Source organism: Toxorhynchites rutilus, chromosome 1 (genome assembly GCF_029784135.1).
Source record: "Toxorhynchites rutilus septentrionalis strain SRP chromosome 1, ASM2978413v1, whole genome shotgun sequence".
Taxonomy (NCBI): domain Eukaryota; kingdom Metazoa; phylum Arthropoda; class Insecta; order Diptera; family Culicidae; genus Toxorhynchites; species Toxorhynchites rutilus.
The window spans coordinates 176,693,110-176,720,513 of record NC_073744.1 but is presented as its reverse complement, the minus strand read 5'-3'; the positions used below and the strand labels follow the sequence as shown (position 1 = coordinate 176,720,513).

The 27,404-nt window shown below is 42.2% G+C and overlaps 1 protein-coding gene across 1 annotated transcript; it reads right to left on the bottom strand.

The window, feature by feature from the left end:
* Window positions 1–27,140, bottom strand: LOC129762943 (peptidyl-prolyl cis-trans isomerase G). The gene is made up of 4 exons (XM_055761578.1): window positions 25,777–27,140; window positions 25,003–25,709; window positions 24,006–24,680; window positions 1–9,770 (listed from the first exon to the last, which is right to left on the bottom strand). The coding sequence occupies exons 1-3, from the start codon at window positions 26,829–26,831 to the stop codon at window positions 24,028–24,030; spliced, it is 2,415 nt and encodes an 804-aa protein (XP_055617553.1). The 5' UTR covers window positions 26,832–27,140; the 3' UTR covers window positions 1–9,770; window positions 24,006–24,027.
* Window positions 27,141–27,404: the final 264 nt, after the last annotated feature.

The window sequence follows — 27,404 nt, the reverse complement described above, 5'->3', positions numbered from 1 at the left end:
TTCGTGCGTGACTCTTTTCGGAATTCCATAGATTGCAGTCATGAAAATACATGAATAAGTTCATTTTCTGATATATATTTTTTTTGTAAAGCAAATTGTTCCACGCTGTCGTTTTTTTTACACATGCATGCGGGTTTTACGCCTATTAAGCTTTTTTCTTTGAGGGAATATCAATTTACTCCAAAACATAACCATATTAACACTTTTGGAAATACATTTTCATAGCAGATGCCCCTAAAAAAGTTTTGGCATCCTTTCTATAGTGCTTCGTGAAACATTTCAAACTTGTTTCAAAATATTTCATCACAACCGCTGACATTCGAGCTTGCTAACGAATCGAGCAGTTTTCCTCGATTTCTATAATTCCAGATTTTACTCGGTGTGATAGTGATAGTGATTGTATCGAATGCTCGATTCGATTTCTATAATAGGGCCCTATATATATAAAAATGGATTTCTGTCTGTCTTATTCTTATGGAATCGGAAACTACTGAACCAATCGACACAAAAATTGGTATGTAGGGCTTTTTGGGGTCGGGGATGGTTCTTATGATAGTTCGAAACCCCTCCCCCCTCTTTAAGGAGGGGCTGCCATACAAATGAAACACAAATTTCTGCATTGCTCGAAAACTAATCAAGCAAACCAAACCAAATTTGGCATGTGGAGGTTTTAGGATGTTACTATGGTGGTTAGAAACTTCTCCTTTTTCTCATAAATTTCTGCATAACTCAAGAACTAATCAAGAAAATAGAACCAAATTTGGCATGTGGAGATTTTAGGAGGCAATAACTGTTTCTAAGGTGGTATGACACTCCTCCCCCTCTCAACAGGAAGGGGGGGGGGGGTATCTGAATAACTCGAGAACAAATCAAGCAAATGGAATCAAATCTGGCATATAGAGGTTCTAGAGATTGATAAACGTTTCTATAACGTTTCGATACTCCTCCCCTCTCTCCAAGGGGAGGCTGCCATACAAATTAAACACAAATGTTTGCGCTAACGAAAATGATTTTCGTTCGAAAATGGAAATGGATTTTAATGTTATAAAACGCACTCCTACTCCACTATCGTCTTCTATCTATATAAATATGAATGGATCGCCGAATGTGTTCATAAGAGCAAAACTAGAGAGAGGAATTGTCTGATTTAGGGGTGAACTTGAACGAGAATTGTGTCTGAGATAATCTGATATTATAATGACGAGTTTTGGTAGAAGTACTAGGAATTTTATAGTAAAAGGTAATTTTAAAGGTATTTTTTTAACACGTTGACTGCCAAGGCAATTTTCAGAAATCTGGCCAAAAATTACAATTTGATTTTATCACATTATATTATTAAAAACTCAAATTCTAGTACATAGGTATCATAAAAAAAATTTTTTTGTTGCTTTTTTCATAAAAATGGTAAGTAAACATAGGACGAGATAACTCGTAGTTGGCGTCCTTAAAAAGATCGCAATCTACGAGTTATCTCGTAGTTGGCAGTCAACGTGCTAATCAACGAACAATTCTGCGATTGGACCCATGAACAGCGCTTAGTAAGGAAACATGGATGTGATAACGAAAAATAAATTTTGGGCGGACGAAGTTTGCCGGGTCAGCTAGTTTTGAATAAAAAGACGCTGTCGAGGGAGAACTACAAGAACATATCACTATCGTACCTCAAGCCACTGTGCGATATTGGCCTTTTTGTACGATATTGTTCTTCTGGTGCGATATTGGCATTTATCAGCCAGTTAACTGTGGGTACTAATCTACAACTACCGAAACGGTGAAATATTCAGGGATGTCATCATAATAGTAGGTAGGAATAAAACTATATACCAGAATTGGACAGCTGCCGTCGGTGTGCTGTCGGGTCACTCCTTCGGAGATCATCTGTGCTGGGTATGTCAACCCAAAACGGCTCTGATCAATTTGATTCAAGTCAATCACCATCTATAGTAAATGCTGAAAAGAAGGGCACACATACCTATCACAACCCTCGTCACTCACTGCATTGTTGGCTGAAAGTTGTTTACAATCATGTTCGTTGTGTAGTTGTCGTCGATTGTTGAACTCGTGCTGCTCGAACCAAGAGAACAATTTTCTGAATTGAAAATTTCTCTGTTGCGTTAGGCGATATACTTCTTCTGGCTCGATGTGGATTCAATTTGTAGAGGTTGAATGCGACGACTTGTCGCTGGAATGGAACTATTTCACTTTCCCGGAGTCGGTACTCTATTCTGGAAAATTTTCCTCATCTGATGCTAATCGGTATACTAGCTCTACCTACTGGTTTGATATGGATTTTCAATACGTAGAAGTTGTAAGTGTCGGTTCGTCGTTGAAACTGAATTTGCGACGGTCAACCGAGGTCTCAGACTTGAACGAATTTCGCATTCAAATGTACTTGTAGATTGTAGGACGCTAACACACATTTGTCGTTTGTCTTCGATTTTTCCATGACGGATTATGAGCATGCCTATGGTAGAACTACAATCCAGAGTAGATCTTTTCACCGCATTTTAATCACTGCTACATTTCTCGGTTGTAACTTTTTCGGTACTTCTACAAACATGCTGCACGTTTTCTGTTATGAGATGACCTGTACAGGCGAATGAAATCCAAAGTTCGAAGCCTCTTGAAACAAGGAAGAAGAAGCTGACCTGTTGTATGTTGTGTGCTCACTGAGAGATAACTGTTTCCTGCATGTCATAGCGATTGTCTTTCATTTGATGTGTTTTGTTCAGTTTGCTCAGATTTATAGCATACATGTCTCAGTATTCTCCTGCTGCAATTATCGTCAACGTCTCATTTTGCTGTGAAATTACGATCTGCTTTTAGATTATTTTTGAATACTAAGGGAAATATTCGCCTTCTTTTGGTAGCGTCAAATAATCCTTTTTGAAGGGCGTTGATTCATCACTGGAACTGACTGAACATTGATGCTGGTATTTTCGATATCCATTTTTTTTCTTGTAAAATTAAGAATCGCTGTTACAATTGTGTTATCTAATTCTCTGGATTTGGCGTTCTGTTCTGGTTACTTTTTTTTCGAACACTTTCGTTCGTTTTCTGTGAACTGTGAATATTGCCAGAAATTAAACGATGATTCCCGTTTTAAATTATTTCTGTTGATGCTGGTCAAATCTCCTTTGATTGAATGATATTGAAGAAATGATAACTTGTAGTTATGGGGCTACTACGGGAACCAGCGTTTGATCATACTTAGCTCAACCTTAATCTTGAAGGCACTTTGGTTGTATTCTTTCAAAGCCGCTGTTTGGAGGTCGAAACGTTCCCTTGCGCTGTATTGGATACAGTTTAAATATGGTTTCAGATGTTCGTTTTGAACGAAGCGACGAAAATTCTGCAAACCACTGGTAAAACATTTCAGGTTATGTCCACTGCATTATAACGGTTTTATGGATGGTACCTTACTTTTTGTGATGTTCTACTGGTTTAATTCATTCAACTCCATTTATCCCTGATGTAAATTGAGAGCACCTGCACTGGTTTTCTTTGAACTCACGGGAACAGAACGTGGCAACGTGCGTTTTCAACAGATATTCTCGTTTTTTTCTGTTCCGGCGAAATTCATCGATGGCGATTATCGGAAGCTCAGCTTGCTTTGTTTTGGTGACGGCAATCGCCGCTTTGATTGGTGTATGGTATTTTGATGATAAGTTTTCCAGAAAGGGAGCCATGTTGAGAAGCCGTTGTAATTGCATTCAGTGTATATGAAGAAAGTTGTGGTAATGTAGGTAACGAAATTGTCGAAATTATACTCTCTTTTTCCGATAGGTGATAGACATTCACTGATTTAATGATGTGTTCATCATTATCAGCAGAATATACAGTATCTTCTGCCGAAACTGGAATATTCTCAATGGCGCCACCGCTTGGTGCAGCGATCGCCTGCCAATATTAACACCATCTCCGAAGAATAATTGTTACGTACCCGGAGAACGAAAGTATGGGAAACTGTGCGAATCCGCTCGGAGCTTCATGTCCTGATGAACACGAAAATTATGCAATAATCTACGATAATACTTGTTAGCGAGTATTTTTTGTTACAGTTGAAATACCTAAATCAGATTCTCGATGCACGTTCTGGTTCTCCCAATTTGCAATGCTATTCGACGAGATTTTGCAGCTTTTGTATTATGTGCTGTTGAATGTTATTCTCCTGGGAATATAGTTTCTCGTGCATGATCGTTTTACCACAAGCTTTCTAGACGAGCTGTTCCCGGGTGTGAATCACTCTTACGTTGCTGCCAATACTTCCGTGGATAATCTTCATTGGTTCGCCTGCGAGGTAAGTTAATCTTCAAACAGTTGACTAGATGCTGATGCTCACTGAACTATCACTGAATTAATTATCTTTCACTTTATTCCTGAGTGTTGTATCCAGGAAGGAAAACAGATGGAACTGAGCGTACCTTCACGCCTCAAAGAATAGAAAAGTATTGTAGCAATTGACGATGACACTCATTTGTGATTCATATTTTTCAGTTCAATCAAGAGAAAATGATGCTGGTTCTCACAATCTGCAGACTATTTCGTTGAAATGTTCTAGTTTTGTGTACTGTTGGGTGTTATTCTCCTCTGAATGTTGTTTTTTTACCATGTTCGCATTCTCACTAGGTTTCTGGATTGGTTGTTACAGCTGGTCTAGTTTTTACGATGGTGTCGAGGCTTCCATGAATAATATCCATTGAATGACCTCTTGAAACATCAACTGACAAAATGTTGGTGCTTATTGAGTTATAATCATTTCTTCACACTAGTACAGAAAGTTATGTACAGAAATGGGCTCAAAAAACGATTTAGGGGGGAATTAAGCAAGTCTTCCCAGAGCCCTTCCGGGTTTAACATTTTTCTCGGCAAGCTTCAAGCACTGAGGAATGGAAAACATTGTAACGATCAACGATGACACTTTTCTGCGCTGTGCACTTTCTCAGCATGCTTCAATAATGTAATCTGCTCTTCGAACGAAAACGATTCTGGTTCACACAATTTACGGTGTAATTTGATGTGATGAGGAAGTTCCGGTTTTAGTGTGGCGCTACTCAATTCCTGTTAATACATTCAATATTCTGGAACTGCTTTTTCATTTCGTTGTTTATGTCCAATGATGGTAAGGTTTTCATACATAATCGCAACTACGAAACAATTCACTTTTCATTGGCTTAACATGCATATCGATTGAACGCCTCGCTTTGTATGCTATATACTGCTTGTTGCTACTACATTTGATCCTTGAAATTGAAATTGTTCCGACGTAATTCAGTTTCGGGAAATCCATTCTGTCGTTAGAGCTGTTCTTCATGTTAGCTTAAAAAAAAAGATCTTCGAAAGTAAACGATTCTGGTTCGTAAAAGATGCAATTGAATTCGATGTGATGATGATGCTCCGATTTCAGTGGTGTGTCAGGGTTATAAAATTGTCACCAAGCTTTCCGGAAGATTTCGTTGTTTATCTCCAGCACTCGTCTTGATGTTATGCCTTCTGTGTATAATCTTCACTGGGAGACAGCTTACTTTCCATCAGCCTAGAACGCATATTGATAACTCGATCGTTGGCCAGTATTACTTGCTCGGTATGTTCCAATAAATGATATTTCCTCACATAAATGTTGCTTACTGTATTATTCTTGTATTTATCCTTGAAATTTAATTCTGTTCCGTCGTAATGTCGGGAAGGTAGTCCTCCACGTTCTATCCTCTCTATTTCATAGAGACTTTACACTGAAATGTTTATTTATTTGCAAACGATCTTTACGTTCGCTTGATACACTGTTCCCAAAATAGTTTCCATTCCACATATGATACAGTCGAAAATTATGGTGCTTCAGACTTGAGCAATTTGGGTAGGAAGACTTCTCTACGCTTGAATGTCTGTCACAAAAGGAGGATGGAATTGTAGATATTGTTTCTTATCTCCAAGCATATAATTTTCGCCTCTTTTCATTTTTTCCCTGTTGGGTGTGAACCACTGCGTCCATGGTTTGGAACTATTGTGGCATACACTGTTCTTTAGACTGTTGATGATGATCATGGACTCTAGATTCTAGTAGGAAGATCTTCTGCTCCAGAATTGACGTATTTTTTCGCTGCTGCTTCTACTGACATGATGATGAACGCAGACAAAAACATTTACTGATGGTCTTGCATGAAATCTCCACGCATATATTTCAAAACTGTTCCTTACTTCCTTACCAGAACTTGAAGATTCATACATCAGGAGTCATCTACTGATTGATATGTCTGATTCTCCACCAGCACTTCCGTTGGTTCTTCAGACTTCGGGAACTTTAATAGTAGGATAGGCTCTTCCCTACGACCGCTCCAATGTCTGTACCATAAATGGAGTTAAAGACTTACTGGCGGCATCCTTCCAAAGCATATAATTCACATTGTGTAGAGTAGAGTTGAATAATACTATTCTTCAAACGGTTTCCATGTGATCGCAGCTGATGAAAGCCATGGACTCTGAAGTCACGTGGAGAGATGAACTCTCCTGTTCCGGAATCGACGTATACTTCTATTTTTGCTTGTATGGCTGTTCCAAAGAAGAGATACAACATCTGATATTCTTCCTCTAGACAATTTGAATGTGATGGTCATGGAATCGGGATGAACATGGGAAGATGAACTATTCTGTCCCTGAATTGATAAACGTAGATAAAAACATCTCCGGATTGGCTTCCATAGAACCACGCAGATATTCCAAACTCTTCCTGTTTTTCCATCAATTCCGTTGTTTTTTTTCAGACTTCAGGAACTTCTGTAGAAAGACTGACTTTTCTCTGCGTTTGCTCCAATTCTATACGGTCTCAGTTGATGATGCTCACGAGCCTTAGATCCAAGTAGAAAGATTGACTGCTGCTGCTGCTGATAGAATGATAAATTAGCATTAGCGTCGAGCAAGTTGTACAACATCATAGGTGGTACGAATTTAGAACTGTCCAGTTAAAAACTAGCCTTCCGTCCGTTGCTGATCATTAGTAATATCTCTTAGATGAAGATATGGTTTCTCGAACATGCTGCTGATAGATTTTTTTTTATTTATGTATTATAGTGACATGCAACACTTTTGGTTGGTTCGTCACTTTTGCCTTCAATTTTTGGAAGAATGTCGGGATAGAGAATTGAACTCGTGATCTTTAGCGTGACAAGTATGGATGTTACCACTATGCCAGATCGCCTCCAATGCTGTTGATAGAATGATAAATGAAGATAAGAAACATATCCTTTTGTATTTCATAGATTTACGTAGATTACGTAGATTTTCCGGTTTCGTATGTTCTAAGGTGATAAAATTGCTGATAATTTCCTAATCGGATTTGGATTACTATCTTGTTGAGTTCACTAATGCCATCCTTTATGCTGTCTGTTTATACGATAACAGTTGGTGATAGTCGTCGAGTAGGACGATGGATACTTCTGCTCCAGAAATGACGTATCTTCCGCTGGTGCTAAGACTGATTCGATTATAAATACAAACATCTCCTCATTTAATCGTATAGGATCTCCACGTGAAAATTCCAGAACTGTTTATGGTTTCCCCAAAGAGCCTATAGCGTTTCCAATCCTCCGTGGGTCTCTATTGCACCGTCATGGGAGTCCATGACGAGTATGTGAAACGTTTTCATCGAAGTTTTCCGACTTGCCACTTGAAAAACAACCATTGCGTACCATTCAGCATGCGAATTTCAGCCAATTACTTTCTCGTTCATATGCTGCTGACTTAATCGACGAAAAATAGATAACCTTTTGCATGGATTTTGCCCTCTAGCTCATCATCTTTCGAGTCCATATTTACATCTTTCAAGAGCGAATCCAAACGTTACTCTCGGGTGAGATATTGCAAATCTTAAACGGTTTAATGTTCGCGAGAGCATCCGAATCATTGCGTACGAAAACCATTGATGATGGGACCAGATGATTCCTAATGCACGTATTCCCCATATGGGAGCGTCCCTGAGCTCAGGTTCCTGCTTTAAGTCGATATGTACGCCTATGGGCGCTTCCGCAGTTGCCATTTGTTTCACGTATCTATTCTCGTTACATTTCATCGACTAATACACGATGATAGATGCGGATAGAATCATCCACAGATTGACTTGCATAGTTTCCCACCAAAAATTCCATTGATTCTCCAGACTTTGGGTATTCTAGTAGGAATACGACGTTAACTTGAATGTCGGTGTCCGAAATGGAACTAAAATCGTTGATGCTTTTTTAACTGTCAAGCATAGGATTTCCATCTTGTAGAGTTGAATAATACCGTTCCTTCAGACGGTTTTAATACGCAATCGCAGTTGATGAGGGTAATGGCCTTAGGAAGATGAATTGTCATGCTCCAGACTTGATATATTATTCAGCTGCTGCGGTCGATTCGATGATAAATGCAGATACAAACATCTGCTTATTGACTTGCCTAGGTTCTCCACGTAAATATTTCCAAACTGTTCCTGCCTTCGCATCAGAAACCCCGTCGTACAAATTTGCTCGTGAAACCGCTCGTTTTGATCAGCTTGCCGTAGCATCTTCTTCCCTCATTGCTACTCCTTTTTTTCTCCACGGCAATTATTCCACAGCTTAATAGTTAACTCACTTGCTTGAGTATTTTTCCCCACGGGACGTGATTATCCGCTGATGACTCCCTCGGATCAGATATTCAAAATCCCAAATATTGTAATGCTAGGAAGGATCCGAATGTTACGGTCGTGGAAAGCGGGCTTGATCATAGAAATCGTCGCTTTGAATGAGAAACTTTCTTTCATTACCTGTCCTTTGGTTCTATAGTATATCCTGCTACTCCTGCTGATGTTTAATTCCGCAATTTGCTTCCTGATTATGACTGATTTTGGGGCTAAACGCCTGCGCATATATGCATATCTCCTAGGTATGGTTTTCATGAATTCCTCTCCGATCTTCAGCAATTCCTGTTTTCTCCATAGGCCTACTCCTGGCCAGGACTCCAGGTTGAACGGGCTCGCTCTTCCGCTTCCCTCAGTTCAACCCTGACCATTGTAATTGTGCGACAAACAGCCACACGAGTTCGGGTCAACAATACGGAACAACGATGGGCTAAGCAGCTTGGATTAAAATTCTATCCTTTTCAGCGCTATAAACATCATTTAAACCATAGCGTTATACACATTTTTTCATTCGTCAAACTTATCCACTCGTTTGTGTGACGTTATGAACTTCCTTCCAACAGCCGTCCACCAACACAATGGACGACACACAAGGCGCGTATAATTGCGCACTTTAATATCTTCGAACGTTCACTTCGCGCGATTTGACGATTTTTGACTGACTTTTGTTTGATTTTTTTGTTTGTTTGGATACGATACACTTTATTCTATCCAGAAGAGTTTAATGCTTGTTTGTTTCTAATGCAATTACACACACACAGATGCGTACTACTTCCTTCCTACGTAATTGGGATGGGATGGGGGTTTGCTGCTTGCAATAATTCAGATATTCATATTAAACTTGTTGCTGCTGCTTGTCGGGTTGTGGTGTGTTGTGAACGAGTAGATACGAAGAAGAAGTGAAGCTGTGTCTCCTTAGGTTGCGTGCGTCCATTCCATCGATGCACAGATAAATTCCTACGAATTATAATGATGCTTTCTGCTTATATGTTGAGTCTTAATCCTCCCTGGAACGGCTGCTACTACTGTTGCTCCAGTTGGGAACCAAGTTTTCCGCTTACAATTGTTGATATATTAATAAAAGACAAACACCGTCCGTTTATAATCCTCCTTATTCAATCTGTGAAAAAGATACACATTAGTAAATTGTGTCCATCCGGAACAATTCTCGCGTAACTTTTGAAAAGGTCCTAAGTAACAAATGTATCAAGGTTTTACGGGTGAAAACTTTTAGTAACTGATACTGTCAAAGTTTAGCTAGAGTATGTATAATAATTATCAAGAAAATAAGTGATTTGAGGCCTGAGTACTGTTACGTCACACACTCTAGTAATTCATCGCTACCCCTGTATTTGATTACCTTGTTCCTTTTTATTGTCACACCTTCCTATGTCATATACTTGAATAAAGAAAAAACTCATTATTGTTGTAACGTGTAAAACGAAAGACGCGTTTATTTTCTGCCATACAAATGAAACACAATTTCTGCATTACTCGAGAATTATTCAAGTAAATGAAACCAAATTAGGCTTGACGGACTACCGATGTTTCCAGCTATCCCATACATTCGCTCCTTGGATCTTCCAAAACGTTCCGCTACCATTCATAGCTACCATCTAACATTACCAAGGAATCTGGTGAAGCTGCTACCGGAAACCATTTCAATGTTTTTTTTTCTTAATCCGTTTATTTTTACAGGCTCAGTTACATAAGTTTAATGGAGCCATACTCCTGACTATATTTCTACTAGCATATATTAGGCTGCCAAAAAAGTCCTGCGGTATTTCCACGACGTGTCGTTGTAAGCGCGTAGTTCTAGTTGTATTCATTGTATCGAGTCATACTATAGCTTGTTGGAAAGGTCTTTTTGCGCGCTATAATATAGTCCTTGACAGTGCTTTGTTTGGTTAAGTCGTTCGTGAGTTATAGTGTCACAAATATGGAGCAAAATAAAGAGAAAATCCGACATATTTTACAGTACTACTATGACAAAGGCAAAAATGCATCTCAAGCTGCCAATAAAATTTGTGCAGTTTATGGACCCGATACAGCTTCCATTTCCACCCCACAACGATGGTTTCAACGTTTTCGTTCTGGTGTAGAGGTCGTCGAAGTTGCGCCACGCTCCGGAAGGCCTGTCGTCGAAAATTGCGACAAAATCGCTGAATTAGCCGAGAAAGACCGGCATAGTAGCAGCCGTAGCATCGGCCAAGAGCTGGGGATAAGTCATCAAACCGTTATTAACCATTTGAAGGAGCGTGGATTCACAAAGAAGCTCAATGTATGGGTGCCACACACGTTGACGCAAAAAAACATCTTTGACCGTATCGACGCATGTGAATCGCTGCTGAATCGCAACAAAATCGACCCGTTTCTGAAGCGAATGGTGGCTGGCGATGAAAAGTGGGTCACTTACGACAACGTGAAGCGCAAACGGTCGTGGTCGAAGCCCGCTGAAGCGGCTCGGACGGTGGCCAAGCCCTCATTAACGGCCAGGAAGGTTCTGCTGTGTGTTTGGTGGGATTGTCAAGGAATAATCTATTATGAGCTGCTTCCCTATGGTCAAACGCTCAATTCGGACCTGTACTGCCAACAACTGGACCGCTTGAAGGTAGCACTCATGAAGAAGAGGCCATCTTTGATAAACAGAGGCCGTATTGTCCTCCATCAGGACAACGCCAGGCCACACACTTCTTTGGTGACGCGCCAGAAGCTCCGGCAGCTCGGATGGGAGGTTCTTTTGCATCCGCCGTATAGTCCGGACCTTGCACCAAGTGACTACCACCTGTTTTTGTCCATGGCGAACGAGCTAGGCAGTCAGAAGTTAGCCACAAAAGAGGCCTGTGAAAATTGGCTATCCGAGTTTTTTGCCAATAAGGAAGCGAGCTTCTATAACAGGGGTATTATGAAGTTGGCATCTCGTTGGGAACAAGTCATCGAACAAAACGGCGCATATTTGACTTTAAACAGATGATTGTAACTAATTTTATGAACAAATGAAAATTCAAAAAAAATACCGCAGGACTTTTTTGACAGCCTAATATTAACATGTTTCCCTAATTCTATGGTTAATAAAATAGGAAACCGAATACTCGCGGTCGACTCGAGTTTAGAAGGGTGACACATTTTCATTAGGAAAAGGATGGGATGTAAGAAGATGTGTGTTCACACTCACACTCACATTCACATTCTCATTCACACTGACACTTCACACTGACACTTCACACTGACACTTCACATTGAATTCTTAAAACTATCCTTACATCTAATATGTATTAACAATTTAACTTATTCTAATGTTAGTAGGAAGGGAACCGATAGCTCGCGAAGGACAAAAAGGAGGGGAAAAGGATGTATGAACACTCACACTCGAAGATCGATAGCTTTAAGGAAAACATATATTTGGGACATGTAATCAAGGTCTAACCGAGCCAACACATCTCTCACCGGCACATTGGGCTGCTTTCCTCGAGTCCGAAGGGAGTTTTCTAAATTCGATCTGGCGACAAGATACAACTCGCAAGACCGAACAACGTGTTCGATGTCGTGGTAACCATGGCCACAAGCGCAGAGATTGCTGTCGGCAAGATTAAAACGAAAAAGTAGCGCGTCTAACGAACAGTGATTGGACATGGGTCGGGAGAAGGTGCGAATAAAGTCCCGACTCAAGTCCAGACTTTTGAACCACGGTTTGAGGCTAACCTTAGAGTTAATTGAGTGGAGCCACCGGCCCAATTCATCTTCGTTCCATCTGCGTTGCCAGTTAGCGATGCTATTTTTACGGACTAAAGAATAAAATTCATTGAAGGCGATTTGACGCTGATAAATGTCGCCTTCAATCGCACCCACCTTTGCTAATGCGTCAGCCCTCTCATTACCCGAAATTGAGCAATGTGAAGGGACCCAGACAAAGATGATTACGTCTGGATCAAGCACTCAAAATTTCTCGTATTCTCTCAAGGAAGTACGGCGAGTGCTTTTCCGGCCTCACTGAACGGATAGCTTCGACAACTATCCGTTACAATGTAATAGTATTCAACAGATCGTGAGGCGACGCGCCCAGTGTATTGCTGCCAATTCAGCAATATACACTGAGCAAGGATTCTGAAGACTGTGATTCGTTGAACACTCCAAATCCTATGGACTCATTCATAGAGGACCCATCAGTAAAGTACATATTATCACAATTGATACGCCCATACTTTGCATTGAAGATCGTAGGAACGATCCCCGAGCGATGATAATCTGGAATTCCATGGATTTTTTCCTTCATGAACAGATCAAAATGTACAGAGGAATTGATGCAGTCAGGAAAACAAACACGGTTGGGAATATACGAAGAAGGATCAATCTGCATGGAAATGAATTCATAATATGTACTCACGAATCCGGAGCGAAAATTTAGCTCGATAAGCTGTTCAAAATTTCCTATCACCAATGGGTTCATAGCCTTACACCAGATGAGGAACCGAAGAGATAATTATTTGAAGCGATCTTTTAGTGGGAGTACGCCTGCCAAAACCTCGAGGCTCATGGTATGCGTTGAGGGCATACATCCCAACGCAATACGGAGACAAAGATACTGAATTCGCTCGAGTTTAATGAGGTGTGTTTTGGCAGCTGATTGAAAACAGAAACTGCCATACTCCATCACTGAGAGAAAAATTGTTCGATACAACATTATAAGATCTTCGGGATGGGCTCCCCACCAGGTGCCGGTAATTGTACGGAGAAAGTTTACTGTTTGTTGACATTTTTTACTCAAATACCTAATATGGGCCCCAAGTACATTTGAAGTCGAGCCAGACCCCAAGATACTTGAATGACATAGCATGAGTGATCGGTTTAACCAAAAGGTGAAGCTTTGGTTTCGCTGGTCTATGCTTCCTAGAAAAGACGACCATCAATTCCTAGACCAATGGCCCAGGTTGAAAAATTGTTCAAAGTATCTTATAAGGGTCCTTGCAGGTTGAATTCGTTTGATCCTACGACAGACACCACTCCATCACCTGCAAGTTGTCTTAGGCTGCAATTTTGTGTAAGGCAATTGTCGATGTCGCTTACATAGAAGTTGTACAAAAGGGGGCTTGAACATGAGCCCTGGGGGAGTCCCATGTAGGAGGCCCGAATTACTGTCGAATCCTCGTGAGAAAAATTCTAATGTTTCTCGCAAAGCAAGTTATATAACATATTATTCAATAGAGGCGGCAGACCCCGAGAGTGTAATTTGTCTGACAAAACCTCTATTGAAACTAAATCAAAGGCCCCCTTTATGTCCAAGAATACTGAAGCCATTTGTTTTTTTTTGGGCGTAAGCCATTTGAATTTCTGAATAAAGCAACGCAAGACAATCATTCGTCCCCTTGCCCCTGCGGAACCCATATTGTGTATCTGAGAGTAGGCCAGTCGTTTCAACCCATCGATCAAGGCGAAACAAGATGATTTTCTCCAACAATTTCCGTATACAAGACAGCATTGCTATTGGGCGGTACGAATTGAAATCGGACGCGGGTTTTTGAATAGCTATAACTCGTACTTGTCTCCAGTCATCTGGAACAATATTATGCTCCAGAAACCGATTGAATAAATTCAACAAGCGATGTTTCGCAACATCAGGGAGGTTTTTCAGCAAGTTGAACTTAATTCGATCCGGTCCTGGAGCAGAATTGTTACAAGAAAGGAGAGCAACAGAGAATTCTACCATCGAAAACTCGGAATCAAGATCGCACCTATCTTGTGGTATATCTCGAACTATTTTTTTGCACAGGAGCGGAATCAAACCTTCCGTGCAAAATTCAAAATCCATCTATGTGAATATTCTTCGCTTTCATTCGATGAAGAGCGATTTCTCATGTTTCGAGCCACTTTCCATAATTTTTTCATTGACGTTTCTCGTGATAAACCTCCCACGAAATTTCGCCAATAAGCACGTTTTTTCCCTTTGATCAAATTTTTGAACTGATTCTCAAGGGCTAAATACGTTTGAAAATTTTCAGGGGTTCCACGTTTCCGAAAAGCTTTAAATGCATTCGATTTTTCTACATAAAGCTTGGAACATTGGCTATCCCACCATGGATTGGGAGGCCTTCGACGAATAGTGGAACCTGGGATGAGTTTCGTTTGAGCGCGAACCGCGCTTTTCCAATGTTTCCTGTTGTCAATTTTCGCATGAATATTCGAATATTCGAAAAAAACAGCAGTGTGAGACATATTCTTTCATCATATTACCAATTTGCGGGAACAACGCTGCTTCGACATAACCTCTCCTCACATTTTGCATTTTGCGGTCTTATAATACAGGTGCGATAATTTTACTGTTTTAAATTTTGAAACAATAAAATAATATTTCGAGACAGTTCTTGTGGTTTAATTTTTAAAAATTAAAAAATGTTCGAGTGTTCGATTCGATCGATGGTTTATTACTATTTTTTGCTTTTTTTCTTGGCTAAATTGGTAATTCGCGATGACAGAAAAATAGTGTCGACGTCTGGTGGCGACTTCAAATTAGGGCCATAATTTGGGTCCCAAACTCGTTAGTGTAATCTCTATCAGATCAGAAGACACGAAGCCGGTTTTAAATTTTAAAATTTGAATGAAAATTTTCTCTTCATGTCATTTAATTACTTGAAACACTTATTTCTGACTTTCATTCAACCATATAGTTATACAATTCATACATTGTTACTGAATTTGTTCATTATAAAATAAAGTTGTCTTCATGAACAATTTTCCTATGAGACTTTTTCACCACCTGCATTAAAAATGTTTTTAATTTAAATAAAATACTAATTTGATATGGAAAAGCTAATTTTCGTTCATAATTTTAATTTTGAAAACGTTCATTCCGACTGAACATCAGCTATTCTTTGACGCTCCCCTAAACTAGTAAACGGAGCTCAATGCCGTCAACGCGGATCGCTGTTTTGAAGAAACCAAATACTTTTGACGTTTGAGATGTTGGCACCAAAAACATGGCGGGTGCCATACAGCTGCTACCACCACTTGAACAAAGTAGGGAGGAGACTACCCTCTTATTCCACGTACTTTGCTCGCAGTGGAGTGAAAATTTTATTTATTATCTCCTAGCAACTAATGACAACCTTAGCGACGCGTTTTACCATGCTACTACGATTACATTAGTTATGAACACTGAAAAATTGCGAATAGCTTGTACTCGATTAATGGAAAACGGGCGGAGGTTAAATGTAGGGTAAATGATCTTGGTTTGTCCAGTCGAAAATATGGTCTTGGTTTGTTCACTTTTTTGAACGCTCTAGTTCAACGGATCGGGTATTCAAATGTTTCCAAACATACCGATAAAATTGTCTTTTTCGTGATTTACAGTAGCTTTATAAGATATTTTTACGGATTCACATGTGTGAAAGTGTTGAAGTGTAGTCATCCAGTCTAAGCAAACCTATGTTTATTTGTACCGACTACCAACCTGAGACACCTAGCAACCTAGTTTGTTATTTTGTTTAAATGTTCACTTCACTAGTTTCACTCCTCAAGACTAGTCGTCTTTATTTCAAGCTTCCTGAAATCTTCCAAATCGTTACCACTCAAGAGGTTATGGGTACTCAAGCAAGGATTCGGTGCACGGAATACCCCAGTTCAGCGGAGGTCCTGGATTTCACAACTGGAGTTTCCGGGTACGGATGTTCCTGGACGCGCAAGGAGTGGTCAAGACGTTGACAGATGATCCCCCAGCGGACACTGCGGAGGCCGCGGTGAAGACGAAATTTGACGAGACGGACAGAAAAGCGAAGTCACTGTTGATCGGTTTCCTTGGCGATGACTGCCTGGAAATCGTTCGAGATAAAACTTCTGCGAAAAAAATGTGGCAAGCTCTCGAAAATTCCTTTGCTAAGAAGTCTCTGGTGACGCAGAACCTGGTTCGGAAGCAGATTGGACGGTTGAGGATGAAGGAAGGCGATTCCATGCGTGGTCATCTGGTGGTTTTCGAAGACCTGATTCGGCAGCTCAAACAGGCAGGCGGAGAGTTAGCTGAAGCGGATTTGATCGTGACGCTGTTTGGGACTCTTCCGGAAGTTTTTGATCCGTTAATCACGGCGCTCGAAAACCTAGGCAACGAAGATTTGAAATTCGATACCGTCAAGCAGCGGCTCCTGGCAGAGGAGGTGAAGCAGCGTGACCGGCACAATGATGTGGTGGAGAAGTCAACGGCGTTCATCGGCGAAAAAGGTAAAGTTAAACCGAAAACGTTCAAAGGCAAGTGCCACAAATGCGGCCGGAAGGGACACATGCAGAAAGATTGCCGCCAGAGGAACAACGGTGAGGCCAACGTAGCTTCAGGAAGCGGTTCTGTGAGCTTTATGGTCAACCGTGAAAAATCTGGCCGGCGGCAGAGCGAAAAGGTCACCTTCAAGTTGGATTCTGGATCAAGTGACCATTTGATTAATGATGCCAGGGTATTTTCGTCGTCTTCAAGACTGGCTGAGCCGATCGTTATTCAAGTTGCCAAGGACGGCGAAACACTCGTGGCGAGAACGAAGGGCGTGATCGATGGCTGCAGCAACAAAGGTGTTCGAGTGAATATCAACGAGGTGCTGTATATCCCCGACCTACGGGATAACCTGATGTCCGTTAAACGACTGGCAATTGCTGGAATTTCGGTGCTGTTTGATGGTCGTCAAGCAGTGTTACGGAAGGAAAATCAAATGATTGCCACGGCCCATTTGAAGGGCAGTCTGTACGAGCTGGAAATCAACGAGGATCCACCGGCAGCAAACATGTGCGATGCAGAGGCGAGCGGATTGTGGCATCGTCGACTTGGCCATCTCAATGAAAAGGCGATGGCAAAACTGGTGCAGCACAACATGGTGAATGGCATCAACGTGAAACCAAAGGCCATTGAGTTCTGTGATCCCTGTGTACAAGGTAAGCAGTGCCGCGAACCTTTCAGCGGAACTAGACAGCGAGCAACCCGGGTGTTGGAACGAATCCACTCGGACGTCTGTGGTCCTATTGATCCACCGGCGTGGGACGGGTCACGATATTTTGTTTCCTTTATCGACGACCACACGCACTTCGTGGTTATCTACCTGATGAAGAAGAAGTCCCAAGTTTTTGAGAAATTCCGTGAGTTCGAAGCAATGGCTACAGCGGCGACAGGCAAGGCGATTTCCAGACTGACCGTAGATCAAGGAAGGGAGTACTGCTCCAACGAACAGTAGGCGTGGTACAGATCCAAAGGCATTCAAGTGGAGCCAACGGTCGCTTATACTCCCCAGCAGAACGTTTCAACAGGACGCTCATCGAGAAGATACGTGCTATGCTCTTCGATTCACAGGTCCCAAAGAATTTGTGGTCTGAAGCCGCCTATACCGGAGTGTACCTGCTGAACCGAAGTCCTACGGCAAGCCTCCAGTGTGAAAAGACGCCAGCTGAACTGTGGTTCGGTACGAAGCCAAGTGTAGAGAAGGTTCGCATATTCGGATGCAAGGCATTTGCGTGGATTCCAAGCCAGACAAGGAAGAAGCTCGATCCGAAAAGCGTGGAGGTAGTCTTGATGGGGTATGCCCCTAATGGCTACAGGCTCTGGGACAGAAAGCAACGGAAGATCATCGTAGCCCGAGATGTCAAGTTTGACGAAACACGTTTTCCTTATGGTGCAGAACCAGATGAATCATCAAAAGCTCCCCTGGTCGTCGTATTCCCGCTTGAACAAGAGGGGGAAGCTGAAGATGTACAAGCTGACGTGGCAGAACCAGGTGACGATTCCCAAGAAGAAGAAGATCCGCAGTCCGACGTCGAAACTCAACCAGACGAGCCTGACGATCCGACACCACCAGCGCTCCCTTCGCAACCAGAACACTGCGAGTCCGACGGACAAACGCAAGTGAGGCGCAGCGAACGGGAGCGCACGCTCCCTGGTAAGTTATTTGATTACTTTACCGGTTACGGAGCAACTTCTGGCGGTCTATTTTTCATAGATACTCCACAAAGCTATGATGAGATAGCTGGACGAGATGACAGCAAGGATTGGTTACGTGCGGTCAAAAGCGAACTAGGCTCTCTGAAGAGGAACAACGTGTGGCAGTTAACGACGTGCCCGGCTGACGTAAAACCCCTCAAATCGAAATGGGTCTTCAGACTGAAGGAGGACGACAATGGTAGGCCCGTTCGCTACAAAGCACGTTTAGTGGCGAAGGGCTATCTCCAAAAGCCGGGACAAGATTTCGAGGAAACCTACGCACCGGTGGCAAGGCTGGCCACAATCCGAGCTGTGCTGGCCGTCGGAGTTCATCATAAGTATCATTTTCATCAAATGGATGTACGGACTGCTTTCCAGCATGGAAGTTTGAAGGAAACCATCTACATGGCCGTTCCGGATGGAGTTCAAGCGAAGCCTGGTCAAGTTTGTCGATGGGTCAAGTCGTTGTATGGCCTAAAGCAATCCCCGAGATGTTGGAACGAGCGTTTCAACGAAGAGCTGCTGAAGATGGGCTTCATTCGGTCCAAGCACGACTATTGCCTCTACACGAAGCTGGTTCCCAAATGATGAGCTGATCGTGATTCTATACGTGGATGACCTTCTGGTGGTGGGCCGGAATCTATCAACGATTGCGCAATTGAAGCGTGATCTGGCCAAGCTGTTCGAGATGTCCGATTGTGGTGACCTGTGCCATTTCTTAGGCATAAAAATCGACTACAACAATGAGGCTGGTGTAATGAAGCTGTCGCAGAACGCAGGCATCAATCGGCTGATGAAACGCTTCGGGATGGATGACTGCAATCCGGTCAGGGTTCCGATGGAGAAAGGCCTCTCACTGGAACCGACAGGCCAACGCACTGACGAACCATATCGCGAGCTATTGGGATCCCTGATGTATCTCATGCTGTGTGTTCGACCTGACGTATGTTTTCCGGTTGGATATCTGGGTCGTTTCCAGCAAAACCCTACGACTCAACACTGGCAAGCACTGAAGCACGTGGTCCGGTACATTCAAGGAACCAGAGGTATGACGCTACTATTCCGGCGAGAGGAATCGAGCGTACCATTGGTCGGGTACGCGGATGCGGATTGGGCTTCCGATGTCACCGATAGGAAATCTGTCAGCGGTTACCTGTTCAAGGTGTTCGGATGTCCCGTCTCCTGGTGTAGCAAGAAGCAGCAGACAGTAGCAACATCATCCAGCGAGGCAGAATATGTAGCTCTGAGTCTGGCGGCAACTGAAGCGATTTGGCTGAACGGAGTTCTGAAGGATCTGCAAGAAGCTAGCGCACCGGTTACCATCTACGAAGATAACAGGGGCTGCATCTGCATGGCGAAGAATTTGGAGATGATGCGCACCAAGCATATCGACGTCAAGCATCACTTCCTCCGTGATCACGTGGCGTCTGGATCCCTAAAAATCGAACCTATCAAGACCGAAGATCAGATAGCGGATATATATTTACCAAGCCGTTGGAGTCTACCCGTTTCAAGGCTCTACGGTCAAACCTAGGATTAACTGTTTGAGAGGGGGTGTTGAAGTGTAGTCATCCAGTCTAAGCAAACCTATGTTTATTTGTACCGACTACCAACTTGAGACCCCTAGCAACCTAGTTTGTTATTTTGTTTAAATGTTCACTTCACTAGTTTCACTCCTCAAGACTAGTCGTCTTTATTTCAAGCTTCCTGAAATCTTCCAAATCGTTACCACTCAAGAGAAAGTTTTATAAAACCTATTTGAGCTAATTATTTGACCACCACATAATTATTTGATTCGTATTCGGATATTCTGGATTATAACACTTACAAATATTGTAAACATCATGCTTGCGGACCATTTGTATCAGATTTATACATCTAAACCATGTAATTAATGTATCTCGATGACCTCAATTCTGATCATGGTTACCGTTGGCAGCACCATCTCAGATAGTAGTAAAACGTTGTGGGTGTAAAGACATGGGTCATTCAAACAACTTTGCATACTTGAAATATTCGAAAAACAATTAGATTACTTTTTGGAAAAAGCCAAATTTTTTTCTTAAATTTTTACAAAAATTTATAATTCAAAAACTATGATACTTACAAAGTTTATGTCAAAGGATGAAATGTAGGAAATTGTTTAAATTTCAACGAAAAAACATTAAAAATTTTTGGAAAAAAATTTCGCTGAAAAAAAAGTTATTTTAAAAATTAAAATTCATTTGTCTCAAAAACGTATTTTTTTAAATTTCCAGAAATATATATATGATGGCCCTTAAAATTTCCAACAAGTCGTCCATATATTGTTGGAAGACGGGCACTTTTACAGGGAAAAAGTTTTTCTAACAACAACTTTTCTATATTTTCTTTGAAAAAAATACAACTTATCCTAATTTAGTTTAAAGTCAAGATAGCGATATAGTGTATTGGACAAAGTTTTATATATTATTAGAATGTGAACTTTTGTCGGAGATGTCAACTTTCTATCTGTTATCGTTTTTGGAATATATGTATTTTTTTGTATGAAGACTCCTGAAAAAAAAATAATGTTTTGCTCGTAACATTTTGACATGTTATTGACATGTGAATGACAATGAATGACAATAGAGAAAAGAGAGCATGCAGAGCATGTGAATTGCGATAATTTATACATAAAAATGTAACGAAATAAACATTAATAGTATTTTTTCAAAGAAAAAAATGAAAAAGGTGTTGTTCGGAAAACTTTTTCCATGTAAATGTGCCCATCGTCAGATGTATAAAAGCTTGTTGGAAATTCTAAGGGTTATTTATATCTATTTATTTCAGAATTTTAAAAGCATATGTTTTCGAGAAAAAAGAATTTTAATTTTCAAAATATTTTTGATTCAATGATTTTTTTTCCCAAAAAATTCTTTGATAATTCTTAATAAAAACCTAAGTAATTTCCTACATTTCATTCTCTGACCATTTTTTTGTAGATGTTATAGTTTTTGAATTAAGATTTTTTTGAAAAATTGAAAAAACTCAAAATTTAAAAAAAACTACAAAAAAAAATATCTGACCTACAAATTTTTAGTCAAAGAATGGAATGTAGAAAATTATTTTGGTTTTCAATAAAAATTATCAAAAAATTTTTTGGAAAAAAATTTCATTCAAAAAAAATATTTTGAAAATTAAAATTATTTTTTCTCAAAAACATGTGCTATATCTAATTCTGAAAGAAAAAGTTTGTGAAATTAGTTACAATCATCTGTTTTAAGTCAAATATGCGCCGTTTTGTTCGATGACTTGTTCCCAACGAGATGCCAACTTCATAATACCTCTGTTATAGAAGCTCACTTCCTTATTGGCAAAAAACTCGGATAGCCAATTTTCACAGGCCTCTTTTGTGGCTAACTTCTGACTGCCTAGCTCGTTCGCCATGGACAAAAACAGGTGGTAGTCACTTGGTGCAAGGTCCGGACTATACGGCGGATGCAAAAGAACCTCCCATCCGAGCTCCCGGAGCTTCTGGCGCGTCACCAAAGAAGTATGTGGCCTGGCGTTGTCCTGATGGAGGACAATACGGCCTCTGTTTATCAAAGATGGCCTCTTCTTCATGAGTGCTACCTTCAAGCGGTCCAGTTGTTGGCAGTACAGGTCCGAATTGAGCGTTTGGCCATAGGGAAGCAGCTCATAATAGATTATTCCTTGACAATCCCACCAAACACACAGCAGAACCTTCCTGGCCGTTAATGAGGGCTTGGCCACCGTCTGAGCCGCTTCAGCGGGCTTCGACCACGACCGTTTGCGCTTCACGTTGTCGTAAGTGACCCATTTTTCATCGCCAGTCACCATCCGCTTTGGAAACGGGTCAATTTTGTTGCGATTCAGCAGCAATTCACATGCGTCGATACGGTAGATATAAAAATACTGTAAAATATGTCGGATTTTCTCTTTATTTTGCTCCATATTTGTGACACTATAACTCACGAACGACTTAACCAAACAAAACACTGTCAAGGACTATATTATAGCGCGCAAAAATACCTTCCCAACAAGCTATAGTATGACTCGATACAATGAATACAACTAGGACTACGCGCTTACAACGACACCTCGCGGAAATACCGCAGGACTTTTTTGACAGCCTAATATTTGGAAATTTTCAAATAATACGTTTTTGAGAAAAATGAGTTTTAATTTTCAAAATAACTTTTTTATTAGCGAAATTTTTTTCCAACATTTTTTTGGTAATTTTTTATGAAAATTTAAACAATTTCCTACATTTCATCTTTTGACATGAATTTTGTAGGTATCATAGTTTTTAAGTTATAAATTTTTGTAAAAAATTAAGAAAAAAAATTTGTTTTTTTTCCAAAAAGTAGTCTAATTGTTTTTCGAATATTTCAAGTATGCAAAGTTGCTTGAATGACCCATGTCTTTACACCCACAACGTTTCACTTCTATCTGAGATGGTGCTGCCATCTCCTAAGACGAGTTGGCATTAAATTCGTCTATTATAATATATTGAAGAAAATCGTTAAAAGGCATGAAAAGTCTAACAATTTGAACGCCTCATGATGTTATTAGCAACTAGAGACTTGGGGCTTTTTAGCAAACCCAAACTCGTCTGGATCACATGTGATTTTTATGAAAAAAATTGATTTGTATTTACTCGTTGCGTGAAAACACCCCAAAACGGGCAAACCAAAATCATTTATTTTTATACTAGCTGACCCGGCAAACTTTGTGCCGCCCAAAATTTGTTTTTTTGTTACCTTCAAACATTCAAGTTTTCTTACTAAGCGCAAGTTCATGAGTCCAATCGCAGAACTGTTCATTGATTGATCTTCTAATCGACCCCGTTGAATTTACCTTTTACTATAAAATTCCTAGTACTTCTACCAAAACTCATCATTATAATATTAGATTATTTTCAGACACAATTCTCGTTCAAGATTTTTCAGCCACTTGCAAATAACATGCTTCTCCGTTACATGGAATAAATGTTTTATACAGAAAATATGATAGAATTAAGACAGACCCCTTCCCTCTTCTCCCCTTAGAGGGGGAGAAGTGTTTATTCACCATAGAAACGTTTCATGCCTCCTAAACTCTTCACATGCCAAATTTGGCTCCATTTGCTTGATTAGTTTTCGAGGAATGCAGAAATTTGTGTTTCATTTGTATGGGAGCCCTCTTGGTTTATGAAATGATCATTGTGATATTCAATATGTCGTCACTATAAAGTTTGTATTAAAGAAAGTTTATAAATGCTTCTCACCTATAAAGACCACAGAATGTAAAAATTGTGCTTGAAACGAATTTTAAAAAACAATTTGGAAAACTTTGTTTCTTTCGAAATGAGTGGTTCGTTACTTAGGACCTTTTCAAAAGTTACGCGAGGAATCATCAACCCGTTTCAGTGTGGAACACTGCTGCTCGACTCACCTTTCTGTCACTGCCTGCGATTTCACTCGCTTTGCTCTCGCTTGTTTCGCGAGACGCTTCCACCGTTGCTGGTTCCACCACCGGCGCCACCGGCACCTCCACCACCCCCACCGCCCTTCTCATCCACAACATCGTCGTCCTCTTCGTCCTCCTTGCTGTTCTCGTGCAGCAGCACATACTCCCGCGAGCTGAACCCAAACTTGAGCACATCTTTCTCCAGCAGCTCGACGTATTTCTTCGTCTCGATTTTCTTGTTGTTCACGAACGTCCCGTTGGCCGATTCGAGATCGATAATGTACGGTCGCACCCGTTTGCCAGTGGTGCCATCCTCCCGCTCGTACGGCACCAACCGATACTGCAGGGCAGCGTGCTGTTTCGAGCAGGACGGATGATCGATCGGCAAATCGCACACCTTCCGGTCGCGCCCGATCAGGTAGCAGCTCTGCCGGTGGATGTAAAGCGTCGGTAGCGCCTGTTCCCCCTTGAATGGATACAGTCGCCAACGACGCTTCGGCTTACGGGATTCCGCCGGCTCGGCGTACTTGATGACCACCCCGTTCACTTTGTTCGCTTCCTCCGTAAGCTTGCCGGACAGCCCGAAGTTGGGCTTCTCTTTGTCCTCTTTGTCCGCTTTGTCTGGGGAGGGGCCCGATTCCTCGCTGCTACCGTGAAAATCTGCAGAGGGTGAAAAAAAGAAGGGGTAGATGGTTCCTGGTTATTGATCGAGGTCGCTTTGAAACTGAGGCTATCGCGGAGACCGAAGTGATTAAGCAATTAACCCAAAAATGGTGATTGGAATGGTCCCACCGGAGATTCATTTCTTCGCAAAAAAGATAACCGCTACTAAATGAAGTTTTTTTTTCAGATTTATTTTCATAATATAAAAAAACCTCATTCAGCCTGGAAGTTCAGTTTCACAGATAAAGTACCTACTGCTCGCACGAAAAGCCTACTTATGCAATAGAAACAAACAACATCTATTTAACTGGCTGCTCACCCTGTTCTCGTTTGGGCTGCTTCCGCTTGGCTCCCCACTCGAACTCTGCTTCGTCGGTTTTTTCCTCCTTCCGGGGAAACTTCCGCTGTCTTTGAGGGAGCGATGGCGGAGCACCTCGACCAGCCCCAACCGGACTGCCACTTCGGCTACGCAACGAGCCGCGACGTTCGACTTTTATCGAAGGTGGTGAACTGATGCGATCACGGCCACTCGTACTGCGTCTGGTGTGTCCTCCTCCTCCTCCGTTTCGATCACTACCGCCGCGTTCGCGCGATCTCGATCTCGAGGGTGATGCCCTCGGTGACGGTGGCGGAGACCTACGTCCCCACCCGGAGGACGGTTGCTTTCGGTGATCCATCTCACGATCGGAGCCCCCGTGGAAGCTGTCCCGATCGGATCCACCCTGGTGGTAACCACGACGACCGCGACCACCACGATTGAACGAACCCCGCCGAGCGAAGCGTCCGCGTTCCATATGCTGCGGGGGACCATCGTAACGATCGCGATAACCACCACGATTTCCGCTCCCGAAGTCGCTTCGGAACTCTTGGTGCTGCTGCTGCATTGGACTGCGATCGCGTCCACCACCCCGCGGAGGTGGGGCTCCCATCGGAGAGGAATTGCGACGGCGTGGTCCACCACCACCGCCTCCTCGATCTTCGTAATCATCCCGATTGTTGCGTGGAGGCCGAGGATTGCGGTCACGTCTGAGGAAAATAGAATGCCGGAAATTAATTACCCCCAAAAATGAAATACCAATCCAATTTAACTCACCCAGAAAACTCATCGTATCTTTCCCTCTGTTGCGAATGTTGATGTTGATGGGCACCCCTCCTAGTATTGTCGAATCTTCGATCGTCATTGTCAAACCTCCGGATGTTTGGAGGTTTTCTAAAATCGTCAACTCTCCCACCGCCGCCGCCGTGTCTGTCCTCTTCATATCGATCGTTTCCCCAGCGTCTTCCTTCCTGATGCGATGGCGAAGGACGCTCATCGTAACGGCCTCCACCACCTCTCCCGCCACCGCGGCCACCGTGATACGGTGGTCGCCCACCACGCTGCTCATATTCCCCCCGCGCGGGCGATTCTCGCGCCGGTGGAGGAGACTTTGGGGCTTTACGATACTCATCAAAAGTACCACCACCTCTCTGCCCGGAGCGGAAATTCCCCCCGGCGGCCGTTTCACGACTCGCAGGCGAGTGCGATCGCTTGCGTCGATACTCCCCGCCATCGGCGGGACTGTCCCACTTGGACGAGGGATGCTTCTGGCTGCTGCCGGTGGCCGACCTATCCCGCCCCCGGTTCCGGTCGCGTTCCACCGACGAACGATGATCATCTCGGATCGAGGCTCGCTTGATACTACTGACCACCCGGGAACCGTAGCTGTCCCGATCCTTGGCGTAAACATCCGACGAAATTGTTCGGTGCCTCCGGTCGGGAATCACTTCTTCGATAATCTCCTCGATGTCCTCCTCCTCGTCCTCATGTATCGCCGCCACACGCTTATCATCCTCGGATTCACCCCGGGTTTTATGTTTTTTGTGCTTTTTGGATTTCTTCTGCTTCTTGTGTTTCTTGTGCTTCTTCTTAGCCGAAGCGGCAACCTTTGCCCCTTCGTTGCTCGATTGCTCGCTGGCCGAGTCAAGCTCCGATCCAGTGTGTGCCTTCACAGTCGATTTCTTGTGCTTCCGACTGCTGCCACTGCTCTTCTTCTTCTTACTTCTTCTCTGAACTTCCAAATCCTCCGAGCTTGAAGTATCGCTCGAGTCCGAGGCATCCGACGAGCTGGAACTGCTGCTGCTATCGTACTTCTTTTTCGATTTACCCATCTTTGTGCCGAGAGGGCAGAAAGCGAAAAGCTAGGTTAGTTGGGGGAATCCAGACAACTTGCTTCGAAGCACTAATTTGCCACGGTAAACGGCTCTCCTGCACTGTGCCGTCACCCACCAGTCGTTAGCCAATAGGTCCACTTACGATTTCACGGAGAATATCCACCCGGAGGTAGTGAAATTTCACTTTAAAATTGGTTTTATTTCGCGTATCGCTACAAATGTACGCCTTAACACTTTGGATTTTCTCACTTTTTCACCCTGCTATCTCTTGCGCTGTGTTTCACTTTCCAAACTGGTCCTTGGCGTGAGTGAAGTCGCTGTGTCAAACGTTCAGAATTGTTCCGTTTGTGTTCACGTGCACACTCGGATTAACCTGGGACGAACTTGTGTTAATACTAAGCGTACGTGGCCTCACTCGATAATTCGATTCAGACAAAAATATGCACTTCGTGCTACTATTCGTTTCGCATATTCTATGCGATAAGGGAATTTTGTTTGTTATATATAGCCCCACTGGGTAAATATATTAGGTATGCCTTCTGTCAGAGGTACATTATTTGTTATGTGAAG